The sequence below is a fragment of the Emydura macquarii genome, unplaced genomic scaffold (assembly GCF_026122565.2).
Source record: "Emydura macquarii macquarii isolate MOO-44397 ecotype Brisbane River unplaced genomic scaffold, CSIRO-AGI_Emac_v2 contig_2897, whole genome shotgun sequence".
NCBI lineage: Eukaryota > Metazoa > Chordata > Testudines > Chelidae > Emydura > Emydura macquarii.
The window spans coordinates 55,967,707-55,992,347 of NW_027133034.1; the positions used below are offsets into that span (position 1 = coordinate 55,967,707).

Sequence of the window (24,641 nt, forward strand, 5' to 3'; positions counted from 1 at the left end):
TACTTCCCATTGTATTAAAAGTCAGATTACACAGGGAGCTACACACTCACTCAGTTATGTGAGTGAAACATACCCTGTGTAAATGGTAAGGTTCCTTGTCTTAAACACTCGGTGAAAAGGATTTGGGACATCATAGTCTTACAAGATATGCTCTATTGTAGCAAAGATGAATTTACTAATTATGTCATTTGGCAGCTTTTTTTTGAAATAGTAGTGAAGACTCCTTTATCCACTAGATCTGGCATCTCTTAATTCTGAAATACATATGAGAAGCTTAAGTTGATGGTAATGTACCAAAAAAAGAGGAGGCTAACATGTATAAGGACACAATCCTACTTTCTAACAAGAAATAACATTCTGAAAGTTTGGTCAGATTCTTGGTTGGTATTATATTGCTCAGGTTTGCATTGCTGAATGTATAGTAACCATGCTTCTGTATGCTGCGTAAGATAGAAAGCTAAAAAGAATAGAAAAAAATAAAATTGAAAAAAAAATGGTGAATATACATGGTTTACTTAGAATTCCTCTTCCGGAGGAAACTGTCTACATATATTTCCACAGCTTTGAAATGACAGAAAATACTGGAAATGTTGAAGACAGTCTGGATATCTCTGTAGGGCTGGAAAAATGACTGCTTATATCTGCAGGCCTTCTTCTGAAAACGTTATGTAGGGGTAAACAGAGCTACTAGTTACCCCTTATTTATATGTCAATGTGAATATTAGTATTTCATGAATAACCTAATGCTGAACCTAATGGCCTATTTCTTTTTACTTACTTTATTTTATGTACAATAAAATAACTATATGCTTCTAAAAAATGATGTTTGTATTGAATTACTTTTTAAAAGTAAGTATTCCTTCTGTCATTTACTTTGATGTTAAATTCTTATTGGATTTTGTTTGTTTGTTTTTTGCTGTTTCCAGATGTTGGGAGCAGCAGAGTTTTGTACTGACAATGCATAACTGCATTTCAGGAGTCATTAGGGAGGAGGAAGCTAGAATTGATGACTGCTGGATAGGGAGCAGCTTAGATTTTTGGCATGTAGGAAGGCATAGGAGTCCCAGGTGACCAACTGAAGCTTTTGACATCTGGCAGAGGATGCACCTTTCCTTCCCTCTTGTGGGTAGATGTGACAAATATTGTAGTCGGGAGAGATCTTTGACTCCTAGTAGTCTGTTCCCTTCTCCACCACCAACCAACACCACAGGAACCTTAGATAGCAACCAACTGTCCCACTACTCCCTACCCCAAAATCCACCACTACATGCAACACAGTAGAGACACTGACTGAATATTTATTTTCTGAGTATTAGCAGTGAAATGGTACTAATCTTGCCGTTTAAATGTCATACTTTATGTTTCACAGCAAATGCCTCATTAAATTAATAGAATAGTTCACACATGGCAGAACTATTGTTTTAATATTTGGAAAGAAAGACGAACGCATCAATTCACATTTGGTTCATATGTGGAAGTTCTGAGTCAGAAACATTAGATAACCCCTTTTAAACAAACATTTTTAGATTTAGCAGCTCTAGCACCCAATTCTACAGCTTATGCATCCACCCCCACAAAACAGACATAGCTCTGTTGTATAAGGAGTTGAGCTATATTATATCTTTTTCATTGTTACAAAGCTGCCAATTTTTGGAGCATGAGAAACTATTAATACTAGCATTGTTTGGCTGCTTTCTAACAATATAAAATATATAATATAGTTCAACTCCCTATACAACAGAACTCTTGAGCAACAAGTATATCAAATTAGTTATGGCAAAATTTAAATTAAGTAGTATTGCCTAGAAACATACAGAATTCAACAGAACTGCAGAATCATCACAAAAAGCTTTCAGGTGGTATAAAAATGATTTGATTTCTAGTTCAAGCAAAATCTCAAGATGATAAAAGCTAAAATCATGTTGGAATTAATTAATTAAAAAAGCTAAACAGTACTCAAAATGACATGATTTTGCATTCCACTATATCATCATCAGGGCAAGAAATTAATGCTTTCTTTATAACATTCTGAAATGTGATGAAATACCATATCAGAACTTAAACAACCACAGTTTCCCCAGTATATCAATGGTTAACCACTAAATAGTCATATCTCAAAAAAGTGGAATTTTTAATCTGATACATATTGATACTTATTACTAGTTTCCAAAATTGATCACTAAAATAATCTATATATTGGAAAGGAAGTGGAGTTTTCAGCTGTGGCTAAAGGCTGCTGTAAACCAGACTTTAGCTTATTGATTTAAGCTAAACAGAAATAGGTCTGGTTTATACCCAACAGAGATATTTGAACTGCTGTAACTAAGTTGTTTAAAAATCATACCATATATTAAATTGCGGAAACTTTCTCACTTGGAGAAGGCCTGTCACTGAATTCATACAGGCTGTCTTTATCCAAATTGCACATTTTCAGGTTTTTCCCACCATATCCCTTTAAATAGTGTCAGCATAACATATTAAGCTTATTGGTCTATATTTATCAGGTTTGTCTCTTGAGCCTTCTGTACATAATATAATTATGTCATTTTATAAATTTCAGATCTCTCTTTTGAGTGGAGTGAAATTCTAAAAATCCCCAAATCATCATAGCATAAATTCTGTAGTATAACTAGAAAAAAAACACATGCATCACTTACCAGCACCTCTACATTCCGATGAGGTTCCACAAACCCATGAACTGTCAATTTACGAAGCACTGAAAAATATATTAATATGTTGCTTGAGGAGTCTGTTTTTGTAGTACGCTGCCCTGCCCTCCACCTGCCCAAATATCAAGTAATCAAACATATGGCTACAATATCCATTGTTATAAAAGACTTTAGTTCTTCAAATATTAAATAAATTGCATGTATTTTGCACCTTTGGATGCCTGACCTGCACTCTTGTAACTAATTTAACTTCGACAGTAATATTTTACAGTAGAGTTAGGCAAATAATTGATTTTTTGGCTAGCTGGCAGTTCTGAAAAGTCATAGAAAAAATTTAAAATTCAGAAAAATTTCAGTGAAATGAAAACATCCATTTCAGGCTGAACAAAACATATTGCTCAACCTGAAATATTTCATTTCTGGGCATTCTTAAAGGGCAAGATTCACAAGCGGCTGAAGGAGCTGGTGGTTATGGTGCACCCCAAATAAGCTTTAGCCCACTCATTAAGGCATTCACCCAGGATGTGGGAGACCAAGGCTTAATTCTCCCCTCTCACAGGTGCAGAGAAGGGATCTGATCATGGATCTCACACTACACCCATTGTGCTGTGGTATATTCTGAGGTGGGGGTCTCAGTCTCTCCTGGTGAAGCTCTTCCATCTTGTCTAAATTAAATAGCCACTGGAGCAGGAACATGAACTTGGGTGTCCCACCTCCCAGATGAGTGAGCTAGCCACTAAAATATAGTGTCATTCTCTCTCTCTCTCTTTTTATGGTCAAATGATTAATTATAAAAAGTGGAACAGCTTCAACACATGAGACTGAGAAAGACCCACCCCAAACTACCTTAAAGCCCCTCGGTTAGGACAGTCTCCTGCAATGTGGGAGACCCAAGTTCCCATCCCTGCTTCAAAGGCTTATTATTTATACACAGTGGAACAGCTTCAACATGAGACTGAGAGAAACCCACACCATAATATCTGATAGCCCTGTGACTGGGGCATTCTCCTGCAATGCGGGAGACACAAGTTCAAATCCCCTACTCCATATGAGGCAGAGTACTGAACTTGGGTTTCCCACATCACAGCTGAGTGCTATAACCACAGGTCTAAAAGTTATAAAGTGGACAGTGCCGCCTCCTCCACCTACCATTTTGTGAATGGTGGATAAATTCAATATATTAAATAAAACCAGTTTGTGAATGGTGCCTTAAGTCCTCTCCAAAAAGATTTAACTGAAATTGTTCAGCAAAATTCATGTCAATATAACAAATAGTTTCAGTGCCCCTGAAAAATTAATTTTTTGGCAAATTCACTATTTGCAAAAAAATATTCACCCAGCTCTACTTTAAGGTTCCATTCATATCAGAAAAATGCTAATGAACAACAATGAAAAAAGTAACTCCAAAAAGGTTCTTTTCCTGGTCTATCAAAAGGATCCAGTGCACTAATTTTACCATTTGTGGAGGGTTCTCTCACAGGGAAGAGAAAGTGGTGTTTCCAGACACTCCCACATACTAAATCCCACATACCTTCCTTTTGAATCTTCTTATAACAACTGTGTCTGTAGTCCATACACACAAGGAATAAATATAGAAAGAGACAAACTGCATCTCTTGAAACCCAACATAAGACTAGGGTCAGCCTTTTCACCAGCACTGAGTAGAAATGGCAACTCTAAAATGTGCAACAGCTATTCTAAATTACTAACAACTACTAAAAAGTTATCCAAAATACCCACGTTATAACTATTTCCAATTGGTTTGTGAAAAAAGCAGATCCAGAGACAGAAAGCAAGCATTTTCATTTCCTATGAAAACCAGCCCACTGCTAAATGCTCAGGTAGAAAGGAACTGAGACTATTGAGCTTCCAGTTGCCTGGCTTTGCTAGACGATTCCAAGGCTCTCACAAGGTACCAAAGACACCTTATCCCAACAGGAGTACACAAATGTCACCTGAATAACCTTATTTCATCTTTTATAGTGTATTATGCATACATATTTAACAACATTTTTCATTATTACCTTTCAATGATAACAGAGTTCTTTCTAATGAATTTGTAGCTGCAGCTTCATCTCCAGTAAAGATCTGTTGTAGAAATGTATCTGTATGATGATTCCACAAGGAACAGGCAAAAGTATAAATTCCAGACGCTAACTGTAAAGAAAAACAGGTACACTTAAATCCCAATATTTGGCATTAGTACAATAAATTCACAGATTCATGAATTTTTAAGGCCAGAATGGAATATTAAAGCTAGTCTGACCTCCTCCATAACATAAGCTATCATCAGTCCTATATAATAGCTTGTTTGATTTAAAAAATAAAACTTCCATAAAGGCATCCAGTTTTGATTTGAAGACAGCAAAGAGATAGAGAACCCCTCACTTCCCTTGGTAGTTTTTTCAATGATTAGTTTCCCTCACTGTTAAAAATGTGTTCCTTTATTTCAAATTTGAATTTATCTTGCTAATCCACATGGCTATTAAAAAAGTTTTGCAACAATGATTTTATTTTTCTTGCTGGAAAACAAAAGTGCAGGTTTATTTTCAAACAAATTTCAACACATGTACAGTAGTTTGGTGACTATCTATTACCCTCTGCTCTAATTCCTATTCCTATTTATGTTATGCAATAAAAAATAGTAGTACTATACAGTATGTAGATGTGTTGAACCTATTTTGATGACAGCTAAATAGTTATGTATATCCTTCACTGAGGAAGCACATTAAACTGATTTTCTTCCCCAAGTTATTTAAATTAAGAAATTATAATGAGGTTAAGACAGATGGTTGTAAATTTAAAAGTGTGGAGCAAGTCTTTGTATATAAATAACTCAATTTTTAAACATGTAAAACTCAACATTTTAAAAACCTCAATCTTAATTTAAATTATCACCTTTTATCAATCCTGCAAAAAAGTAAACGGGCATATTGTATTTAGAAAATATGATTATAAGAAATAAAGATTATTTTCATGTAAGACAACAGAATAAGGCCCTAAATTTCCCAGAATTAGTTATTCCAAACTAGAGATTGAGGATTTAGTAGTCTGGACTGAGAGTTTCCTGCTCATTTATCCCATTAAATGGAGTGTAATAGCAATTGATTCAGCCTCACAAAACACAGGTAAGCCACTAGAGATCCTGGACATTAATGTAGAGTTCTTGTGCCTCTAACTGCCCCAGCATCTCATGTCCTCACTCTGGCTCTGGGGCAGCACAGCTCCGATGGATCCATGTTTTGAGGGAGCTCCAACTAGCCACTGTTCCCTAAACATTTCTAAGTATATGACAAGAAATGGCTGTCCACACTGCCAATCAATAGCCCGTGCAAGTTAATGCTGGCATCGTCACAATAAACCTGCACTGGGTTTGGATGGGTTTGGATGTGAAAGGGAAGTTATACTACTGAAAGCACCTGCTCCTCAAGCTCCACAATGCTTTGCATCCATGGAGTCTGAAGCCTGTAGAGAACTTGCAGCGTTGCTCCTTTGGGAAAAGGAGAGGAGGATGCTGCAAAAATGACTTTCCCCCACTATGTTTGCGTTCACCTCAAGCATTTGAGCCTTTTAAATATTTCCAAGTTTTTAACTTTTTATTCCTTTCCACAAACCATATGAGAAATATCAAGATTAGACAGTGTATACATCAATGGATAATTATTGTTAGGTTAATCTAGATCAGTGGTTCTTAACCTTTCCAAACTACTGTACCCCTGAAGCCTGAGTCCTACCCCCACGGGGCTGAGGCATGTAACTTAGTTTCATGGCACCCCTGTGGCTCCAGGCAATTGCCTTTCTTGCCACCCCCAATACCAGCTCTGCACTTGCGACCCCTCTAAAACCCCAGGTTAAGAAACACTGATCTAGATAGTGGGGTTTCGGTTTTGTTATTTTAACATTAAGAAGTCTGAATAGAGTACATTGACATTATTAGTAATTTATTATTATTAAATGAGCACTAACCAACAGTTCACTGAAAGACAAAATGGCTTTAATTTTAAGAGGTCATACAAATGTTTTCATGTTATTAATACAATACACGGGAGAATATTACTTTGTATTTTTGGTAGCATCATCTTAGCATTAAAAAAAATGCTGTTTTTTAAATGAAAATAGAAGAAAAGCACCTCCCCCCCAGTGATTTTCTATTTAACCAAGAAATAACTTCATATAATAAATGTGTTAAAATCAGAGTAATGCGCTATAGTAAAAGGTGAGGTTCAATGTTTCTACACAAGTCCCTCTTTTTCCTCCCCAACCATTCATGATTTTACCAATAATCATCTTTTCAGGCTTCAACTGTCCATATTTTATATCAGCCAGGCTACAGTTTAGTTTTTTATAAAGTAGGGAAAAAATTGTATCGTCATTTGAAATAATATAAAATAATTTTAGTAATTCAATAAATGTAGTTCTCAATTAACTCAGATTTTTTTTTATTTAAGAGCTCTATTGGTTATGCCTTAATACCAATAAAGGGTTTATCATAGTTCAACACTTTTTCCCACTCTTCAAGAATCATCCAATGCAGGCTAAGCACCTCCACAGAAAAACTGGAGAGCATGTGGACTTCTTGCATTATAAGAGTGTTCTTCCCGTCAGCACAAAATTTTCTGCGTCAAACTTTTCTGTGTCAAACAACTCTGCATTTCCTCCCTGGAGTCCTATTGCCTAGCACAGATAATGGCTCTGAAAATAGGCCTCTTCGAATATAAAAGCATTAGACAACTCAAAATCTGGAGTAACCTGGAGAGAGTGCTAGACTGCGGCTCAGGGCAGCTTAGACCTTATTCACAATTCTAAATTAACCTACTGCATGAGCGTGGGCAAGTCACTTATCTATGCTTCTGTTTCCCCTCTCATCTTTGTCTTGTCTTGTCTATTTAGAGAGTCCTTGCTCTGAAGAATTTAGTCTCTTACTAGGTGTCTGTACAGTACATAGCACAATGGATTCCCAAACTCAATTAGGGCCCCCTAAGCACTACTGTAATAATAATAAATATTGTACTAATACATAATCAGAGCTAAGGTGTCAAATTCTTTTCTGTTGCAGGGCAGAAGTGATACTTAATTGGAGGATCCCTTTTTTAGTTGTTTGCTTTGCTCAACCTCCAAACACTGAGGAGGATAGATAAGGCTGAAGAAGGGGAAAGGGAGCTAGATGAAGTGGTCCTGACATCGCTTATTATGCAAGTGACTCAAACAGAAGATCTCTCATGGTCCCTTCCAGTCCTACACTTCTATAATTCTATTATTATTTATTCTCTGTATTATCATAATATACATAGGAACCACAGTGAAGGACCAAGACCTCAATATGCTTGGCACTGAACAAACACAGAATAAAAAGAAGGCCCATGACCAAACCAGTTTATAATTTAAGAGAAAACTGATGGATATAGACAGACCAATGGGAGAATACAAGAAAACAATGAAACAACACTGGTCAGCAAGATAGGTAGGGGTGCCTTGGCACACCAGCAGCCTACCCATTGTCAAGTTTTTTGTCAAGACATCATAGCAGAAAGTTTTAATGAGAGATTTGAAGGATAATGAGGTAGTTTTGCAGATGTTTATGGGGAGTCTCTCCCAGGTGGGAGGACAGCATTTGACAATTTAACTTGACAATTTAACAAGTGGGAAAAGGAGGCTAGCATTGTGGGCCAGTTGGAAGTGGGAATCAACATTTCAGTAATGTTGGACAGGTACGATGGGGATAAGCTGTGAAGGGCCATGAAAATGAATTCAAGTAGCTTATGTCTGATAAAACAGAGAAGGGGGAACCAATGGTAGGGTAACGTAATGGACTAAGCAATGATCTTTGCAGCAGCATTCTGAATGGATCTGAATAGGGTAAGGTTGCATTTTTCAAGGCCAGACAAATGGATGCTGCACTAGTTGAGACATGATATGAGGACAACTTGGACAAGAGTTTTTGCTATGTGGATGGGTAGAAAAGGTTATATCATTGACATGTTATGAAGAAAGACTAAGCAAGATATAGATGTAGCCTGGACATGAGGACCTAGAACACAGAGCTGAGTTAAAGATGATGCCCAGGTTATAGGCCTGAGTGACAGGCAGGATGGTGATGTTGTCCACAGTGATCAAGAAAGAAGGTTGAGGAAAGCCTTTGTGGAGAGGAGGGGGAAGTGTTCTTTTTTGCCATCTTGAGCATGAGCTGATGGCTAGACATCCCTACAAGGAAACATCAGAGACAGACCGAGATATTAGTTTAAATAGAAAGAGCTAGGTCTGGAATAAAGAAGTAGATCTATGAGTCATCAGCATAGAGACGGTAGTTGAAATGGTAGATGAGATTATCCAAAGATAAAGTGTAGAAGGTGAAGAGAAAGGGACCAAAGACAGAGCCCTGCAGAACCCTCAAAGAAAGCTGAAGGAGGGATGAGGAAGATATTCCAAAGGACACACTGAAGGAGCAATTAGAGGGGTAGGAGGAGAACCAGAGGAGGAGAAAATCAGGAGGACAAGATTTCAAGAGGAAGAACAAGGTTGACTATGTCGAAGGAAGCTGACAGGTCAAGGAGGATGAGGGTGGGGTGCAGATTCTGAGATTGGGGTCATTGGAGACTTTGGCGAGAGTAGTTTCAGTGGAGCGCAAAGAATGGAAGCTGGATTTGAGAAGGTCGAGGATGGAACTGGAGAGGAACTTCAGACAATTATTGTAGACAATGTCTTCAATGAGCTTAAAGATGGAAGAGAGAAGGGAGATGGATGAGTCGATAGTTGGAGAGGCAAGTAGGTTCAAGCCAGGAGGGTTAAGATAGGAGAGAGTAAAACATGTTTGTATTGCAAGGGGAAAAGCCAGAAAAGAGTGAGAGGTTAAGGAGAAGAGTAACGGAGGGGATGAGTATGATTCTGAGAGCATCCCGATGGCAAGGGGCTACCTGGCATGTAACAGTAAATCTCAGCTGGCTCAACACATCTCATACATTCCGGTTATAATATTGAATGAAAAGGTGTCTCATAATATATCATTTGAAAACTAAGAATACAGTGGTCATTAATATCACTGTGAAATGTATGTAAAATTATGGACAGACTCTGATATTGTTTTAGAGACTGTAAACAGACAAAGGAGGCAAACAGGCTTTTTCCCCCCTCTCTCCCACCCCTCAATCCCTCACCAGGAGATGGCCAGGCTCAGGCACTCCCCTCCTCTCCCCCCACACAATTCCTCACTGGGTCTCTGGCTGTCAGCCACGGCAGCAGGGGTCTTGGTGAGGACACACACCACCACCAACAGAAGGAGCTAGTGTGGACATGAAAAACTACAACAACTACTGTGGTGGCTATACGTCAACCTAACTTAGGTTGACAATTTTGTAGTGTAGACAAGGCCTCAGGACTAGAAAGGTTGTTGGGGTCACCCTGCAAGGAGTAACTAGGCTGGTAGAAGCCAGGGTTAGACCATGTGCTGTGAGATTGCTGAAGGTGTCAGGGCTCTGAGTCAAAGCTGCACAGCACAGAGGAATCCAGGGTTACAGGGCAGGCAGTGACAGAACCTCTTACAAGTCTGGGTTAACCCTCAAAGCGAGTGGGTGTGAGGGAGATCAAGAGATGGGTTGGAGGTCACTGAGGCAAATGGAGGGGTTAGAAGAGAAGGGCAGCCAAGAAACTTCTGCATCTGTTGCAGGGGAAAAAAGAGAGTTTTTAAAATAAGACATATTAAATTAGTGGCATACTCCTTTTAAAATTAATGTAAGCAATAAACAGAGGCATCTTAAAATCTGTTTTGACCTGAAAGTTAACCATTTGCTTTTTTAAAAAGACCAACATAACTGTTTTATAAGTGCAAGGCACATAGCTGAGTGTGCATTAACCAATAACTGTATTCATCTTGTACCTTAAGGCCCAGCTGACAGGATATAAAAGGGCCCCAAAGAGAGAGAAATTAACAAAGAAAGTGGACAAAGAGCACTGAGGCCTTGGGATGTACTGCTAATGTCCTGTTTGGGGCACACAACCAGGGCTTCCAGAGAAAGTGGGAGGAAGCCCCATTTACTCCTTGCATCAACCAGAGGAAGACTAGGGCATATTCTTGAGGGAAAAGACGATTCAAATGTTTAGCCCATGAAGGGCAAACATCAAATGTCAAGTAACGCAGTGTCAAAAGAGTGAAACCTAGGGAAACCACGTTTGGCCTAGGAATGGGAAACTACTACTGCTACCAACTCACCATTCACCAACAGAGACAAAGGATTTAGCTGTGGATGGTAAAACTTTTGCTTTATTTTGAAATATTGGCCATTACAAATTAATAATAAATATTACATTCTCTAGATACTGATAAGCATTTAGCAAACAGACCACAATCACAATTGATCATAATTCAATAACTGTGCATATAACCAAATTAACACATTTGTTAGATTTATAAGCATATTCTTAGTTCAATAAAGGATATGTACAAATGTAACCTTGTAATCTAGGAGTACTATATCATGGTATGTGTATTCATCAAGTGCTTCATAAATTATTTTGTGGGTCACGTGTACAAAATATTGAGATAAAAGAAAGATACTTGTCCTCTAATTCTGCTTCTCTTAAGATATCAGTCTGTTTTCAAGTGACTAGCAATTTATGTTGCCTCAATTTTTGGGTGCCCAATTTGATACACCTAAAAGGCTGAGCACTCGGCATATGAAAAACTCAGACCCCTTTAGGCTGTCTCAAGTAGGACCCACCAAAAAAATAAAGGCATGCAAAAATCACTGTCACTTTTGAAAATTTAGACCATCATGGAGCAGAATTCACACCATTGGTCTTGGCTCTGTAGCTCAAGGCTGATGAAATCCCATAGCGCTTAATATTTTTACTCCTGAGAATACTGGGATAAAGCAATCCAGTCTGCCTACTAGTCAACACACACCACCACTACAGAGTATAAGTACTGACATCTTAACATTCTAATCAGCGTGCAGAATCAAAGGTTAATTCAAGATTAACACTAGCTCAAAAATATTTTTCAGAAAAAAACAAAAAAATATACAGGATAGGTGAGAGAAAATCCTGGAAAAGAATATCTTCAGGAGAGCAGAAATACAAGGCAAGTAATCTGCCTCTCTCTAAAGAGGTCATCTATGCAGCTCTCTCACTCCTGAGGTGTAAAGAGCTTGAAGGACATTCCAAAAGAAAAATAAGAGCTAAGGTGTAACAAGCAGCAAAAACAAAGATCAAAGCTAAAAGTATGAACAATAAAAGTTTAATTTGGGAGATTTGTTCCTTTTTGTGGGGAGGAAGGACCAGGAGATGAGATACGTAGCTTTATTTTTTTTTGTTTGTGTAATGTTCCCCCCACACACACACAATCTGAACTGGTATGTAGGTGTGTCACCCCAATTCCTCACTCTCGGGCCCTGATTTACCCTGCTTTGCTGTGTGAACCACCAATCCTGGGTCAGCCCTCACCCAGCCTCCTGCGAGTAATCAGTCCCAGACCTAGTGAATGAGAGCTTCTAACCAGCCACTCATGGGATAGACCCCCAGTCCCAGATGCAACCCCGGGAACTGCCATCTTGCAGGGTTCACTGCTGTACACGGCACTCCGCAAGCTCATTTACATTTGTCCATCAATTTATCAAAGAAATTGATAGGCACCAGCTAAGTAAGGTTTCTGTACACACTCAATCCACATGCACTGTTTTAGATAAAACAAACAAATACGTTTATTGACTACAGCATTTTAAGTGAATCCAAGTCAGATTAATATAAATCAAAAAATTAATAAGGCGTCAAGAAGTTAGTCACAATCAACTAAAAGATAACTCACCTCCTAAACTAAGATTAATATTTCAGTCTGTATTCAGCTTACCCCACAGGCTGGTCCTCTAGCAACCATGTTCCCCCCCCCCCCCCCCGTGGGTAGATTCTCAGTCTTTGGTGTTGCTTAGAAGATGGATTCCAGGGGAGCTATGAGACAAAGAAGCCTCTGCTTTTAACAAGTTTCGCCAACACCCCCTGGGGTCAGGTGATTGGCCCGGTCCGGCAATGGGCATGATTTCTTCTACTTGAGCCAAAGTGCTCACAGGTGCTTAAGCCAGTCTATTGTTCCTGTATAAATGCCTTTGCTGGGCATGGAAACACAGCTTTGTGTTCATCTGCATCTATTCAAGCCATGTGAGACACACATTTGGGGATATGACATAGCAGCGTTTCATATCTATACATATGTATGACGTTGCAGGAAACATGCTACCAGAACAATAATGTTCAGTATGTCATGAGCATTCCAAAAACACCTTACATGACATACTTTGCATCAGACAATACACAGTTACACTGTAAGGGTGAACATGAATGATACACAAATCACACAGTAAGGGTGTACATGGGATACAGCGTGTCACAGTTTGTGAAGTTCCCTTCTAGGTAAGGAGAAAGTATAGAACTAACCAATATAAATGTGTTCCAAAGAGGGATTCCTGCATAAGAAAGGACTGAAAAGGGGTAAGCCCAAGAAGGAACTGGGAAGGGTTCCCAGACCACAAACTGTTTACAGACAGGAAAGAAGAGTCTCCTGAAGGAAGGAGCCAGAGACAGCTAGTTAGACTAAGCCCAAGGTGACGAATGGCCCTGGGTGTGTCTGAGTAAGCATCTATTTGTGCTTATGGCTCTCAATAATAAATGAGACCTTTGCAAGGAGGTTGCTCTTTGATCAAAAAAGGTCTGTCTGGACTTCTTTATAACCTGGGTTACGGGAAGTGAGGCTGGGCTCTCCTGTGATGCCATACCTGATTGAAAGGGGGCACACACCGGGGTAATCTCCACACCATCACAGAGGCTCTAAAGCTTCTCAGAGAGTCAAGGGTGCTGGAACAATTTTTATAGTGGACATGCTGAGAGCCATTGAACCAAACTGTAAATCCTGTATATAATGGAAACCACTTCAAGTCAGAGGGTGTGGTAGCAACCCCCACACCCATAGTTCCAACATCTATGCAGAGAGCAGGTCACCAGAATTTTTTTTTTAAACATAGCAAAACAACGTATTTTTCCCTAGCCTCATAATTGCTAATGGCTGAATCATTTTGATGGAAATTCAAAATAACAAAAAAAATCAGCCTGAGGAAGACACCCAGCATAGAAAATTTCAGCCCAAATAGTTAAAGTCTGTGAGAGTTATAAGCAACTTTAAACAGGATCTTATAATGGAAAGCATCAGGCAATATAATAGGTGGTGCTACCAACCCACCTGAGCCTACTTTTTTTATATTATGACTTATATCGTTTATACAGAGAGAATAAATAACCATTTATGCTACCCTTTCATGTGTGCACCTCCCATGTACCCATTTCCACAACCCATCGCAAAACTCAATAAATAGAAATGCTATTTTACATACTCTTCTCACAAGCTCAGAATATTACATGTTGCACTATTGAGAGCGTTACTTACGTCATAAAAAAGTTTCCTATCTGCAGCAAGTCGTTTAGATGCCAGCGTCTTAGTAACATGATAGAAGGTAAGTAATGCTCTGTGTTGACGGAGATCATCTTGGACTTTCACCGATTCTAGAAGAGTAGGAATAAGCTCTGGCCACTGTTTAGGACAATCCAGCCTAGCAACTTTAGCAATCAACACAGAGATCTGAGTGGCAATCTGTAGAGAAAACACACAGAAAAACATACATAAGGCCTAGGTAGATTTAATAAAATTCACATTCCAAAAACAAACTTCCGTTATGTTTAATAAACCCATTAGTAAAATTTTAAGCTGGCTATTTAGTTGAGACTTCTGCCAATATTTTATTGTATTTTAAAAGGCAGCTAAAGTCATTGTACTCATTTTAGCAGCCCTATTGTAAGTAGTTGGGATTCAATAATTTAGAGACCACTCTTGGTCCAGTGAAAAGTTTTTCATTTGACCTCATTTCTCATCCTATTTAATTCTACTTCCCCCCATACACACACAGAAAGCTAGACAGTGTTAATACAAATGGTCATCATCAGCATAATATAAAAGCACCACTTCCTGTTTCTAAACATGGCCTTTCTGTCTTCTCAATTTCTAGAATGGTAAGAAAATGGCAGAACATAATGCTAAAAACCAGGCTGCAGCCTCAAACAAAGTGCTTAGACCAGCAAAGCATTTGAAAACATGCTTAAATTTTTAAATGCTTAAAGTTATGCACTCAAGACACTTTACTTGATCAAGGACTTAGCTTGTTAGCCTGCTTTAAGCAGCAGTTATTTGTCCTATTTCCCCCCTGAGATTTGCCATGTATGACTATGTTTTGAGGGGTTTTATGGGTTGGGTTCATGAGCAGCACTCATCACCCTTTTCCAGCAGCAGCCAGTCTATACAAACATAAAACTACAGAGCATGTTGTGTCTGTGTAAGTTAATAGATCTACTTGTACTTAAACACATCCATAAGTGCTTTGCTAAATCAGAACCTGAGACAGCTTGCAGTAGGAAGTGTCGGTCAGGTTCAAACACCAGAATTGGCCTCTCGCCCCATCCAAAAAGACTTCTTCCAGGCAGGAAGGTCAAAAAAACATGCTCCCAACCAACTGAAGAGAAACAAAGCAAGCTATGGGGATAGAGGGAGTATGCAAGGATAAAACATACAGCTTGTTTCATTGCTTCTTTAATTGGCCCACTTAAGCTTTGCTCTCTCCAATTTCCCTTGCAACACTGCTTCCTGCCAGTTTTTTATTATGCCATTGGCAGTAGAAGGAGGAAGAGTTGCTAATGAAATTCATATCCTGTTCCTTCCCGATAGCAGCACAAAGCACTAATAGGAATAGAAAGGCTCTCCACAGATTAGGTAGATCTGCAAGGTGGCATAAAATACATTATTCATAAAGATTTGTTTTTGAGCATTAGAATCAGCCAGCTGATATTTACAGAAGCACTTGGCACCTCTGTTTTCTCCATACGGTTGATAGATTCTGGGGTACAGGGTTGAAACGCACAACATATCTTGTGGTTTTCCAAAAGTCCGAAGCTCTACTACTCATCAATTAGTAATATTCTACCTATTTAATTTGCATGCACACACACAGTTCTCTACAGTTTAATTTGTCCGAGTCTTCATTTCCCAACCTTAAGAGCAACACTAAGCACAAGTGTGTAGTGTTCATGTTACAGACCTGCTGCCAGAAAACAATGAATACTGTTGACCAAGAACCCAACCTATCAAAACTAGCTCTACAGTTGTCCCCAATGAATACACTAGGTAGACAGTAAGCCAGGCTATTGGCACTTAAGTACTACAGTGGAAGGTGCCTATGAATTAAAATATAAAGAAAACTTCATCCTATTGCAAAAGGCAAAACTGTTTTAATCCGTTTTAAAGGCATCTTTCTCCAAGTCCTAACTATTTTACAATTTTAAATGCTCAAAAATTTAAAACCAAATAGTTTAATGAATAAAAATACACACGCAGAATACACAACGCGTGATGTGGTATAAAAGTCTTATCACTCATTTAGGAATCATGAATTATGTAGGATATTCTGAATGAGTGCTAAAAAACCTCTATATACCCCACCATATTACCAAAATGTCCTATTTTGGGAATGTTTTGGAGTTGTAAAAAAATTTGATTGGGCCTGCTGGCATACAAAAGCACAACTTAAAGTACATCTTGAGCTCTTAAAAGAGAAAGATATATTTTATATCTCACACACACATATTAATGCAATGATAAGGATTTTAAATTCCATGAAAAATAGGAAGTTTAGAGCTACGGTTGCCATTGTAATCTTAACTTTGCCCAGTTTCACATAGGCATTAGGATCGAATTTTATTATACAATCAAGTAACTATCCAATGTGGTGTACAATTCCACAATTAATCAATCTAGATTTACAAACTAATGGAAGTAGTGAGACGTATTTAATAAATAACTATTAAAAATTATATAGTCAAATTAACACGAGGTTCTCAGAAATGGGAACATGTGAGCCCTAGAACAGTGTTTCTCAACCTTTTTGATACCAGGGACCGGCTTCCTATACTGCGTCACGGAAATCTCAGGGACCGGTGCCAGTACATGGACCGGTCATTGAGAAACACTGCACTAGAAGATACTACAGTTTTTTTTAAAAGCATACATTAAATCTTTCATATACTTCATACTACCTAGAAGTGTAAATGACAAATGTTATGGTTGACAAAACAGCACAACTGTCTCTCTATATTATCTATTTATTACAAGTTTAAAAATTTTATAAACTATTTTCATGAAAATACAAAAAAAACCCATGACTAACTTTGTAAAAATGCAATATAATGTAACTCTTGTATATCTCTTTACCTGAAAACTGCAGTTATGACACAATTTAGAGCTGTTTTCTATGCTAACATATCTGAAAAGCTTACATTTGAGATTTGAAACCTTATGTTGATCAAAATCATCATTTTAGAAATAACATTAATAAAATGTACACTTTCTTGAGATAATTTTATATCACCACACCAAATACAGTGACCTATGTCTACTGTTTCAACACAAATATACAATATTAAACCCTAATCCACAAATACTTACACATGTGAAGAGTTCCACTGACTGAATGGTGTAAAATTAAGTACATATATAAGTGTTTGCAGGGACAGGGCCCATGTTACTTTTTTTCCAAGAAAACCTGGCTTTTATGTTTTTCCAGGAACTCTTGACTAGCCAAAGTCCATTCATTACCAATCAAGGTGTATAATTTCTATACCTTATCTCAGATTAGTTAGCCCATATTTATATAATAAATATCTAAATGCATGTCACATGCCTAGTTGTTGACCATGTAACTGAAGACACTACTCAGGCACATGCCCAACTGAACAAGAATAAGCTAGCAATGAGAAGACAGATTCTGATTCACCTGGCTTTTGCATGGTTCAAGTCTCTAATATTTGCATTAATTTAGCTTTTACATTGTATTATTTTAAGTGTCAGTAACAAAGTTACTTACCGTATAGTACCTAGAGGTTCTTCGAGATGTGTGGTCCCTATCTGTATTCTACTGCATTCACATGCACTCCATGCGCCTGGAGTTGAATTCTTGAAAGTAGCATCCTTTAGTCTGTGCATGCGCTCTCGCTCTCTCTCTCCATTTCTCCAAAGGAGGAGATAAAGGGCAGTGCAGATGGAATGCCTCTCCAGCTCCTTCTCTACCACAAATCCAAGAATGATCCAAAGCAGGGCGGACAGCGGAATACAGATAGGGACCACTCGTCTCAAAGAACCACCAGGTACGATAAGATAAGTAACTTTCTCTGCTTTGAGTGCAGGTCTTTATATGTATTCCATCATGGGTGACTGACAAGCAGTACTTATGTAAAAGAAGCATGTGAAGATGCAGGCAGCAGAGCCATCTGAAGGCCTGCTGTCCCAAAGGATGCATCAGCAGAGGAGTCCTGAACTAAAACAATGTCTTGCGGATGTGTGGATGGAACTCCATGTAGCCACTTTGGGGGGAAGGAAGGTTAGGTCGCTGATAGAGTAAGACAGTCCATATTTCATTTAGAAATCCTCAGAGGATACAGCTTGACCTCAGATTCTCACCATTATAGCGATAAATAGTCTAGGAGATTTTCTTATTAGCTTTGTCCTTTGCAGGTAAACAGCTAAGGCTTGTTGCACGTCAAGGGAGTGAAGTCTCCACTCTTCTTCAGATGCATGTGGTTTTTGAAACAACAAAGAAGTGCACTGACTGATTCAGATGAAACGCTGAAACTACTTTGGGTGTGATCTCATGATATAAACGCAATGAAATGGACTCTAGAGAATATGGCAGGGGCATACAAAAAGTTACTGACCCCCTGAGACCCTCCTCCCTGCTTAGCAGAATCGTCTAGCCCCACCACCCTGCCACAAGGCAGAAGCTCTGAGCTCCCCATTTCAGTCTGGTAGGGAGAGAATGGGGGGGAGGGGCGGAAGGAGCTGCAGAGAGGGCTCTGCGAGCCTCACTTTAAGTGGAAAAGAGTCTCATGTGGCTCACAACCCATGGTTTGGCCACCATGGAATAGGGTGTAAAGTGGATTCACCATCAGTGCTCTGAGATCGCCCACTCCCAGCTGCAGTGATATGGCTACCAGAAATGTAATTTTCATGGATAGAAGAGACATGGAATATTTAGCTAGTGGTTCAGCAAGCACCGAAAGGACAAGGTTTAAGTCCAAATGAAGAGCAGATTCCCTCACTGGCGAAAGGTTCTGATTAGATCCTTCCAGAATCTAGTAGTCAGTGGGTAAATTAAAATTGAGTAAACCTGTTAAGGTAAATAATATGTACTGATTGCTGCCATGTGATCCCATAAAGAGTTGATGGATAGACCTGTTGCTCTGACGGAAAGAAGACAGTCCTGAATAAGAGAAACAGCTTCAGGGTTATAAGTTTTTGTTGACCCCAGACACAGAAACGCTTCTACTTGGCTAAGTAGCATTTTCTAGTGGAATCTTTTCCACTATTAGTAAGGATGGTTTCCAGAGTTTCAGAGCATGAAGGTACAGACATCCAAAAACCACACCATGAGATGGAGTGCTTGGGATGCTTGATTCTGCCTTTTTTCTGGGTTAGGAGATTGGAAAAGGACTGAATGTTGATCAGCAATCAACACATATAAAAGACTCGGGAAGCAAAATTGCCTAGGCCAGATAGGGATGATCAGGATGACTCATGTCTTGTCCTGATGAATTTTCCATAAGACCCAAAGTAGGAGTAGTAAGGGAGGAAAGGTGTAGCTGAGATGGTCTGACCATGAAAGAAGGAGAGTGTCACCCTGAGAATGATGCCCTAGGGCTCCTCCAGAGCAGTATATGTTGCACTTTCTGTTCATTTGAGAGGCAAACATTTGTGGGTATTCCACATAGAGAAAAAATACTGTTTACCACGGAGTCTGTAACTTCCACTCGTGGTCAGTAACAAAGTGTCTGCTGAGGGAATCTACCAGCACATTTTGATTCCCCGGAAGGCAAAGTGCCGACAAGGTGATTTGATTACTGATGCACCAGTTCCATAGAGTAACTGCTTCAGCACATAGGTGAACAGATCTTGCTCCTCCCCACTTGTAGATGTAAAAGATGGTCATTATATTGTCTGACTTTATGAGGGCATGGTTGCCGTGAATGAATGGGAGAAAGGACGAATGGGAGCACTCTGTATTGAAAATGGTCGAGGCTCATCATGAATCTGAGAAAACATCTGTGAGCAGGGTGAATGTCTAAGTGAAAATACACAGCATTCATATCAAGGGCTGTAAACCACATGCCCTTTTCCCGGGATGAGATTATAGATACCAATGTGACCATGTGAAATTTCAGTTTACAAATAAAGCAGTTGAGATTGAGGATGAATCACCAGATATGCTTTGTTTTGAGTACTAGGATGTATGTTGAGTAAAAACCTTTTTTTGGTACTGAAGAGATACCCACTCTATTGCTCCTTTTTGTAAGAGGGATTCTACTACTTGTATGAGAATCTCATGAGAATGGCTCCTGAAAAGAAGTAAGGAGGGGGTTTTTGAGCGGCAGAGAGGCAAATTCGATCACATAGCCAGAACAGATGATGTATCGATTTGTTTGTTGTAATTGCACTCCAGATGCAGAAAGAGTCCTAGATGACCCCCAAAGTGTGTGTAGGAACTGGCAGGTGGTGGCATCACTGGTTTGCAGCTCTCAAATTCCCATCAAAAATATTGTTTAGATGGAAACTGGGATTGGGATGATTATGTTGCCACAGAAGGTGCAGGGAAACGGAACTTCCGAATCCTTTACCTCTTACAGGGTGGCTCATAAGGCCACTGGGTGTAAAACTGTTGAGCTATTGGTCTAAGCTTCTATAACTGGCTGTGGAATGTTCTCTTTGGGGCAGGTGTATATAACCCAGGGAGCAGAGGATGGTCCTTTAAAGCATATAAGGATTCAGCTGTCTTTTGGTTAATAAGATGAGCTGCTTCAAATGGCAGGTCCTCCATATTCTGAACCTCTCTGGGAAACCACAAAGCATGAAGCCATGATTCATGTCACATCCCAAGATGTATCTGCTGTGTATCTGACTGAAGAGTAGTTCTGGCAATCAACTTGCCTTCCTCGATAGCCATTTGAAATTGAGCTCTATCTTGTTGCATAAGCTTGTCAATAAAGACTGTGAATTTGAAATAGTTCGGGTAATTGTACTTAGCCAACAGTACTCAGGAACTGGCTATTCTGAACTGAAATCTAGTAGAAATGAAGACCTTCCTTCCCAATAAATCAAGGCACATACTCTCTTTATTGACCAAAGTAGATCTAGAGTGTTGCTGTCTAGATCTTTCTGTGGTAGCCTGGACAACCAAAGAGTTAACAGAAGGATGAGAAAACGAGAAATTTTGCCCCTTTCCATGGGACAAAAATAGTGTTTTCCTGTCCTTTTAGGGGTAGGGACACAAGTGGCTGGGAAATGCTAGACTGTTCTAGCTGCTTCCAAAATGGCTTCATCAACAATAAACGTAATGTGGCTGGATCTGGAAGATTGGAGGATGTCCTGGAGTTTATGCTGAGGATCCTGAACTTCCACAAGGAAAATCCATAGCTCCTCTGCAACCCTATGGAACAGTTCCTGCAACTGCCTATAGTCATCAAAGGGGATAGAGATACTGGAGCGACTGCTTCATCCAAAGATGATGAGGACCCCTATTTGGGAAGCCATGGCTTGATGAAGGAGATGTTGGTTCTTTGGGTGGTTCTCCTAAGAAAGAAAATACCCCCCACAAATTTAATCTCTTGATAGAATCCAGACCTCCCTTATGAGGTAAGAGCCTGATCATGATGGAGCCTGAGGATGAGAGAGAGGAAAAATGTCATCACATGTAGTGTTAAGACGCTGCTCTCCCTGGAGCACAAGGGGGTCCTGTCCTGCCCAAAATGACTGAACCAGAGCAGTTATAGTTTGCGCCATAGTTGGGTAAGGCATAGCCAGTGACATTGGTGGTTGAGGGTCCCAATGTTTGGCTTTTGTTAGTGTAACTATTTCCCACAGCTTAGGCTTAAATTAGTACCAGAGGCACCACTGCCATGGAGCATGGTCTAGTAGTAATGGAGCCCTAGATTTGTGGGCTTTCTTGTCAGGACCCTGAGACTTAGGATGTTCTAAGTCCTCATGGGATGAGTGGAAGTACTTTCTTGACTTAAGCAGAGTTGTATCAAACTTCTTTGAAGAGGTTTCGGATGAGAATGAGAATGTGCCTGCCCTCCCAAAAAGACCCCAATGGGGGGAATCTATAGGAGTAGATTCCCTGGCTTCTAAGTCAGACCTCCTGACATGATGTGTGTACTCCTTGCAAAGTCAGGTTGATGTACTGGGTGGGGCGGAGAGGGGGATGTGTGGGAGCAAGGGGTCCCCCAAGAAAAGTCCAACTGCAGTCTCATGGCTTTCTCCATTAAGTAGCTCTTAAGACGAAGTTCCTGCCCTTTATGGGTACAACTGGGGAAAGAGCATATACTGCATCTTGCCATAATGTAAGCTTCCCCGAGGCCGTACAGGGGAATCACTGATTAAGAAGTAGTTTTGGCAAGAAGCATAGATTTGAAGCCCGGAGTCCTGGATATAGTCCAGTACCTGCAGTGGGGTACTGGTGGGAGGGATGGAGATCCTAACTATAAAATTTAACTAAAAACTATCAAGTAAAATTCTAAACTATTTATGAAATATATACATATGTATTTACAGATTGAAGAATGAAGGAAGATTAAGCTCTGGACTCTGGAGGTTCCAACCCAGGCTGTGCAGCAGTATGAAAGAACTGGAAAGGCAGTCGTTTGCTCCGCCCTTTATCTCCTTGGTTAGAGGCATGAGGAGAGAGAGGGCACATGTACGGACCAACGGACACTGCCTTCCAGAATTCTCCAACACTGGGCACATGAAAAATGTGTGTACCCACAGTGGAATACACATAGGGACCAACACTCAAAGAATGAGTCTTTACTCTACCTCACACAAACCCAGAAGTTCAAAAATTAATTATTTTAAACACACAAGGAGATACAACACTGTACAAATTTAACAAATCTGAAAAAGAAGTATGGTAATCCATTCAAATTAAGAAAAATTTGAGACTTAAGAAAAATTTAGTTTTGAGATAAAAATCTCACATTCCACATCAACATAAAATACTATCTGAAAGGAAACATGACATTGCAAGTTCTTTCAAATCTCATTTTTAAATTGTCATTTAAAAAAAAGAGTTACATCCCAATAAAAGCACTTGTTAAGAGAATGACTAATCATCATTAATTTCATTACTAACCTGATTCACTGGTTCATTGAAGTTGGTGATGAGCCCAGCACGCAATGTAGATTTCTCCTCTTCTGAAAGAGCACTGTTATAAAAAGATGTTTCGTTAACATATTACATTTTCAAACTATAAAGGTCCCCTCCTCCCCGCCCCAACTTTTAATTCATATTTATACTGAGTTATTTTTTAGAATTGATATCAGTAAAATATATATATAATCAAAGACCCAGGGCGGATAACAATCAATGATTTTTTAAAAATCAAATTATTGGATTTGTTCATTTAAATTGAATATTTTTAATTTAAATTGTTTATTTAAATTAGATACAAGTTCATTTAAAAAAAAATAAAAATATTTAAAATTAAATTTGAAATTGACAACCTATTGTAAGGTAAGTTTTATATACTTTAATTTAAAAATATTTTATAGATTATAACACCAAAAATAATATTAAGCAGTATTCATTTGCTGCCAAGTTTTAAAGAAAGTCAGATCACTGAACTGGTTGAAGCCACTGGCTAAGCACCGGGAACCAGAGTCAGATGAAGTGCTAAACCAGTTTTTGACAGCAGTAGCCTCTTCTGAAGTTACAGTGAGAACATTTTCTTCATTTCAGTTTATTCAGCTAATTCAGCTCAATGACTAGTTCATTCAAAGATAAGAAACCAATTAAGAGTTAGAAAAGCACAAAAGCTTGTTTTCTTCTTCCAATCTGTGAATCAAAACTAGGTGTGAGAGCATGAGATCTACTAGTTCTAAATCTTCCAGGACATGGTGAGCTGAAACAACTACTTCAGTTCATTAACTACAGATAATACTTTCTTGATTAATACATCAGTCTTAAATGCAAAACATGTTTTAATAAGGTTTTTTTCTTATGTATCTACCGCATGTAAGGTAATTTTATTTAATTAATTTAAAAAATAAAGTGCTGGTTTTGTGTATATTTAATTGAATTCCAATTTCCATCCAAATAGGGCTTAACACAAAACGTTAGTAAAAAGTTAATCGTTTATTTAAAAAATAAATAAAAAATGAAGCATTCAGCATTTTCTAATAATAATAATACATTGTAGCCTGATTTTAAGTGTATTAGTTATTTCATAGGGTTATAGGTTTGCCAATTGATTGGATTAGAAGGTTCTTGTCCTAAATCAGGCTCCAGAAGAATTTTATAAGGACCCCCGGGTGAACAACAGGAAGTTTCTTAGTGATAACCAAATTTGTATAATTTTAGAAGTTTTATTATGATAACATAAAATGATAGACAAATAACTGATATAGGAAATAAACAATCAAATGGATAATGGATAATACAATTTTAAATGTAGAGACTCATATGATATATATATTTCTATGATATGCTTTGGATTCTTATACTCACGCCCTTCCCTGGTTGAGAGAGATGTTTGATTCCTCAACTTTTGAGTAGAGGGGTGGAATAAGCACTGCTAGAGAGCTAAGAGCTATAAACCAAGACTACAAATAAGATTAAGTATAGAATAAAGAAGAAATCTTAACACTAACTAAAAGAAGCTTCAAGCAAGAGTAGATGACGATCGCACCAAATAGCACGATCTTCCCCTTCTTATACCCTAAGAATATGGGTCCTCCTTCTAAGTCCATATTTGGATTGTCCACCCCCAAATTATGGGGTATGCATACTCTATAGGCTGGTAGGTTCATGAATATTAAGGATATCCATGACATTTTATTTCTCATTTCAA

At 38.7% G+C, this 24,641-nt stretch overlaps 1 protein-coding gene across 1 annotated transcript in view; it reads right to left on the reverse strand.

Moving 5' to 3' along the window:
• IPO11 (importin 11) overlaps positions 1 to 24,641 on the reverse strand; it is a 294,514-nt gene that overhangs the window by 235,836 nt on the left and 34,037 nt on the right. The window contains exons 4-7 of the mRNA XM_067568644.1: positions 22,925 to 22,997; positions 14,092 to 14,295; positions 4,694 to 4,826; positions 2,658 to 2,716 (exon numbers count right to left, since the gene is read on the reverse strand). Of these exons, the coding sequence (XP_067424745.1) occupies positions 2,658 to 2,716; positions 4,694 to 4,826; positions 14,092 to 14,295; positions 22,925 to 22,997 (469 nt within the window). The remainder of the gene's footprint in view (positions 1 to 2,657; positions 2,717 to 4,693; positions 4,827 to 14,091; positions 14,296 to 22,924; positions 22,998 to 24,641) is intronic.